This window comes from Gavialis gangeticus, unplaced genomic scaffold (genome assembly GCF_001723915.1).
Source record: "Gavialis gangeticus isolate Ggan-Ray unplaced genomic scaffold, GavGan_comp1, whole genome shotgun sequence".
NCBI classification, from domain to species: domain Eukaryota; kingdom Metazoa; phylum Chordata; order Crocodylia; family Gavialidae; genus Gavialis; species Gavialis gangeticus.
In genome coordinates, this window is record NW_017729024.1 from 138,800,176 (window position 1) to 138,805,963 (window position 5,788).

At 44.3% G+C, this 5,788-nt stretch overlaps 1 protein-coding gene across 4 annotated transcripts in view; it reads right to left on the reverse strand.

Moving 5' to 3' along the window:
- Nucleotides 1-5,788, reverse strand: part of KIF2A (kinesin family member 2A) — an 86,856-nt gene that overhangs the window by 16,483 nt on the left and 64,585 nt on the right. For all 4 annotated transcript variants that reach the window (XM_019517812.1, XM_019517811.1, XM_019517814.1 and 1 more), the window contains exon 16: nt 1,983-2,050. In XM_019517812.1, coding sequence (XP_019373357.1) covers nt 1,983-2,050 — 68 coding nt within the window. The remainder of the gene's footprint in view (nt 1-1,982; nt 2,051-5,788) is intronic.

Below are 5,788 nucleotides of genomic sequence, written 5' to 3' on the forward strand. Positions count from 1 at the left end.
TTTCAGATCATGGCCCAGGACTATTCTACTTGGAACCCTTGGCAGTGTACATTGTAACAGGGGCCCCTAATCTCTGTTATTTAGTGGAGAGGTGTGGCAGAGCACAGGTTGTGCCTGCCACTTTAAGGAGTCTGAGCAGGCAGGAAGCAGCCTGCTGATGGGAGAAGGCCTAATCAGGCAGTGAAATATTAGGCTGAAGGCTGCCTGATTCGTGCAGAGGCTGAGAACCTGGGCATAAGGCTAGACCCCAAGAGCAGAACTGGCAGTTGCTGCATGGGGCTAAAGACATCAGGAGGCGCTACTTCACGGTCAGGGTGGCTAGGATCTGGAACCAACTTCCAAGAGAAGTGGTGCTGGCTCCTACCCTGGGGGTCTTTAAGACAAGGCTTGACAATCACCTTGCTGGGGTTGTTTGACCCCAGTACTCTTTCCTGCCATGACAGGGGGTCGGACTTGATGATCTGCTCAGGTCCCTTCCGACCCTACAACTATGAAACTATGCAAATCGGTGACATCAGCTACACTGGACAAAAAAAACCTGATGACCAATCATGTTAATTTTCCTTTTATCGGTGCCAATACGATACGTGCCTGATATATCGGTGCACCTCTAGAAATTTTTACGCATCTTATCAATCTCTGACTACCTGAGGTATCTTTCATACACTACTTCATGGCCCTTCCAAAATACCCCAAGGCCTTACTCCAGGCAACAGCGGACCACATCTTTATTTGGTATTTAAGTTAAGAAATGCACCTAAAATTAACAAGCATCTTATAATGACATTGCTTACTTCAAAAAAGTTTAGAATGGGGAGTAAAACAACAGTACTCCACCAAAACCTGAACTTCTAAAAAGTATTTTTCCTCCATTCAAGAATTGAACGAAACCAGAAGAATAAGAAAAAGGGAGGAATACAGAAAAAGGTCTGGTTAATACTTAAATGTTTCACCAGGATAACCATACCAATGAACAATGCAACTATGATATAAGCTTAGTTGCCAAAACTAATTTAAGCTATGCTGATACAACTGCATGCACACTAGGGACCTTTTCTGTTGTAATAATAACTATGCCAATATTGTTTGCTGTTTTTAGCAAGTTTGTCCAAGCTGAGGTTTTCCCATGAACATGTCGAAGCCAAATATGCATTTTTCAACAGCACACACTTTCCCAAATACTGCATAGCACTTCTTGAAACTTGCTATTCATAGAGGTTCTAGGTTAGAGACTCTAGGTTTCAGTAGAAAAAGCCTGACCAACTCTAGTCTTGTACTTAAATCCTGAATGGAAGTTGCCCAACAAGAACTACAGTACATCCTCCATTATCCATACCCATTTGTAACGCATCTGCTGAACAGCTGTTCAGATTTCTGACTGAATTCAGAAAAATGAAAGTTACAAATTACTGCATCAAACTAAAGAGCAGAGATGTAATAGTATATTAAATACAATTTAAAAAGGATAACACAACAACAATTCAAAGTTAGTAAAAAAAAAAATCACTGGTAAGGTAAATGAGGATGTTTGTGTATTCAGCAGTACTGTACATAAAATGACACAGTGGTCTCCATCCAACTCTTAGTGGATAAATATGCACATTACAAAAAACATCTCAGAAGAAGCTCCAAAAGAATCTAGATGGAAAATGAACTGGCCATTTCACTCTAGGAGACGATATCTCACAACAGGCCAATTCATTTTGCCCCTACCAGGGACTTTACACACTGTTGCTGAATTGGTCTATAGATAAAAACCAGAATCCAGTTTCCAGTGCCTTAATCTACTGTTTGGGAAAAGTGACATGCTAACTTTAAAAAATATAAATGCTTGGAACAGTCTTTGGACTGTATTTTGTAGAGAAATGCAACTGCACTAAAACTATTAGAAAACACCTAAAATAATTGTGCCCACCATAGCATCATTATTTTACAATTCAGAAATGTAGCAAAACTGATTACAAACTAAACATTTCCCATACCTATTTGCGTATCTCAGTGTATTTAGAGTGTTTTCACATGAGGCCATCCCTGGAGAAATAGTAGCAATCTAAGGGGAAAAAAAACAAGTTAACAAACCCTTTTGTAGAAAGCACAACACTGCAGAATATAACAAGTTTACTTTGTACCTCAGATTTTATTTAAGCAATACTGTTAAGCACCAAATACAAATAAGATTAAGAATATAATCCTCATTATACATTAATATATGAATAAGCAGAGTTCCTGTCAAGTCAGCTCCATTTTTTAAACGACTCCAAACACAAATCACAGTGGGAAATTTTATCCAATTTCCCCTCAACTGTCAGTCTTAGCATTATACAAAGAAGCCGTTTGCTGTAGAAAAGACTAAGAGAAGAAAGGAAATACGAGATCCATAAACAAAATACGTACTGGATCTAACATTAGTTAACAGATAAATAAATTTAAACTGCTTAGTACAGGAGTAGGCAAAATGCAGCCTGCAGGCTGGATCCAGCCCACCAGGCAATTCCATCTGCCCTGCAGGCAGGCACCCACCAATTAACTGTATCCCAGCTGCCCCTGCTGTGCTTCACATGGGGCTGAGCTCCACCCACTACCACCAAGGTAGTGTACTGTGCTCCCACCCTTGCCCATGGGAGGGCCCCAGTCCTGGCCACTGTGCACAACTTCTGCAGCTGCAGCCACCCAGCGAACTGCTCAGCTCCCCCAGCCTCCAGCAGATCCTCCTCCTGCCCCTGCTGCAGCACTCCAGACAGCAGAGAGGGAAGTAGTGGCAGACAGGAGGGAAAGTTGCAACTAGGCGGGACAGTGGGGCTAGCAGGGCCAAGGCGGGCAACAAGGGTGCAGAGCTCAGGTCAGCAGGAGCATGGTGGTCCTCGTGGATCACATTCAGCTCCTGGGATTTGGCCAGTCACATACCACCAAGGGAGGAGCACTGCACAAGGGAGCTGGCAGTTTGGTCCTGTTCCCTGCTGCCACATGCAGCTCTCGGGAGTCAGCCAGGAACAGCAGGGAGCCCCATGAGATGGAGCCAGGCCGGCTCAGCCCCGCTCCCTGCCAAGTCCCAGAAGCTACACATTGTGCAGGGAGTAGGGCCAGGCTGCAAGATCCATCACGTGGGGCTCCTTCAGCTGCACATGGCTCCAGTGGAGTCCCAGGAGCTGCACAGAGTCATGGGGAGCCCTGCACAACAGAGCCAGCAGCCTGACCAGGTGGCTTTCAAAGGGGCAGCCACAGACTCGTAATAATTGTTTTTTGGAGGGGCCCCACGGGCCAGATCCAGCCTGCAGGCTGTATTTTGTCCACCCCCGTGGTAGACAATAAAACTACAGGAAGAGCAAGGCTACAAGAAGTTGAAGGAATCCACTACCACATACCAAATGTAAACCTCCAATAGCAGTTTCTAAGAACAAAAAATCTGTAGCACTGCACTAACCACAATTGCTACATGCTTCTCTTTATGGGAACTAATTAACAAGATTTACACGTTTGAAAATATTTTCAAACATGTTAGCGTATAAAGGGTGTCCTTCCCTGCCAAAGCTGTCCATAGGGATGTGCGGGGCAGGGAAGGAAGGGCAGCGAGCAGCCAGAGCGTGAAGCCAGCAGCACACTGCAGCCGCAGCAGAGCTAGCAGCATGTGGCGGCCACAGGGGTGCCTGTACAACACTGTCCACAGGGCCCAGGGTTGTCACCCCAATTCATCCCCTCGAGGGATGGCTCTGCCCCCTGCACAACCTTCAATCAATTTGCATTTGAACTAGCCCTTGACTTAACTATGCATTACAAGGGAGTTAAGGTACCAATTACATTTTTTGCTTAATACAGTACTCCATTACAACATTTCACTGGCCTAAAGACTGAATAGTTCTTCTTCACATTTTTCAATTTTAGAAACTACAGAGTTAAAAATACATCAGTACTTTCCTCACATATACATAACAAGGTTTAACTCAGTTTAACAGTCTAGACCAGTAGTGCTCAACCTTTTGGCCATGGGCCAAAGGACTAGCATATAGCTGGCCTGTGGGGCAAATCAGGCCATGAATGCCAGGGTTGGCCCCATGCCACCTCTGCCTGTTCCCATATTGGGACCAGGCCCCATGCCACCTGAAATCAGCCCCATACTGCCCTATGATTGTGTTGCCCCAATCAGCCAGTACAGGGCCATAATATCTGGCCTACAGGGCATCCCATGGGACCATAATTCAGCAGCAAGAGCACAGCAATTAACTGCCACTGCTCCCCCACCATCAAATTTTCAGACCTATGGGAGCTCTGCAAGCCAGATGACATGGCTCTGCAGGCCATATTTGGCCTGCAAGCTGGGGGCTGAGCACCCCATGTCTAGACTTTTTAGCTCATAACCAAACTTCTCAGGAAGCACTGAACATATAAGCAACAATATTTAGGTATAACAACTTGAGCAGAAAATTACTTATCATCTGAGGGGAGAGGGAGGAAATCAGTATCCCTCTTAAATACAGACATCTTCCCTGAATCTCTAGATCACAGCTTTGAACTTTTGTTCTTGAACTACAGACCTCATCGATTTACTCTCTAAAAGGAAAAGCAAACTAGAGGAGTTGTATTAGGGGAGCTATACAGTTGTGTTTCATATTTCCATCAAAAACAAAAGCCTGGAAGTATTTCTGAGATCCCATAGTTATAAATACCATATACCATAAATAAAAGAAGAGATTCATAGATTAAGGGTCGGAGGGGACCTAGTAGATCTTCTAGCCCGACCCCCTGCCAGGGCAGGAGAACAACAAAAAACCCCAAAAAGAGAAACGGGACTCAAATGAGTCCAGCCAGGTAGGCATCCAGCCTCTTCTTAAAGACCCCCAGGGTAGGGGCCAACACCACTTCCCTTGGAAGTTGGTTCCAGCTCCTAGCCGCCCTGACCGTGAAGTAGTTCTTGCGGATGTCCAATCTATACCTCCTCTCCATCAACTTGTGCCCATTGCTTCTTGTTATGCCAGCAGGCGCTAGGGGAAACAGCGTCTCCCCCAAACCCTTCTGGTCCCCCCTAGTGAGTCTATAGATTGTCACCAGGTCCCCCCTCAGCCTTGACATACAGTTAGTAAAACAGCCTTTGTAATATACAGGCTGACAAAAAAGCAGATTCTCTGTGTAACATAGCGCCAAGGTGCCTTGTGAATATTTATAAAGTATTCCAAACCTCTAGAGGAATAATTCACCAGCTGCTGCCTATTGTTGTTCTAGGTGAGCAAGCTATAATTTGACAATCAAGTCACAACAAACAAACAATAAGATCTCTACTAACAAACATTTTTTAATAGTTTAGAAGCAAGTCAACACTGTTATAAATGACACTGAACATCATTAGAGATTTTCTGCACACACTTTATCAGGGTCCTACTTCCAGGAGGAAGCTCCTCCTCTCAGCTGACATTTCTCAAGCTTGCTCTTTTCTCAAAAAAACTGAAGACAAAATCCACTATAACCTGTTCACTCTATTTTGCAGTGGTATTCTATTTTACCCTTGGATACCAACCTTCCAGTAACTATGGATCATACCCTAAGTGTATGTGTGTCCCATGCATGCATGATTAGATTATTCTGAACAGCAGTGTCCACTGATTAGGCCACACTGCACACTCTCATGTTTCCCCACGTATGACAGCACAACCGACAGAGTAACTACAGCCTTTCCCTTACAAATTTAGATTCCCAGATGGAGAGTGCTTATAAAAGGGCAGAACAGAGAGCAAACTGTGAGACCTATAGAGTTTACAATGACTTAAAACAGCACAGTTACTAAAAAAAAAAAAAAAAA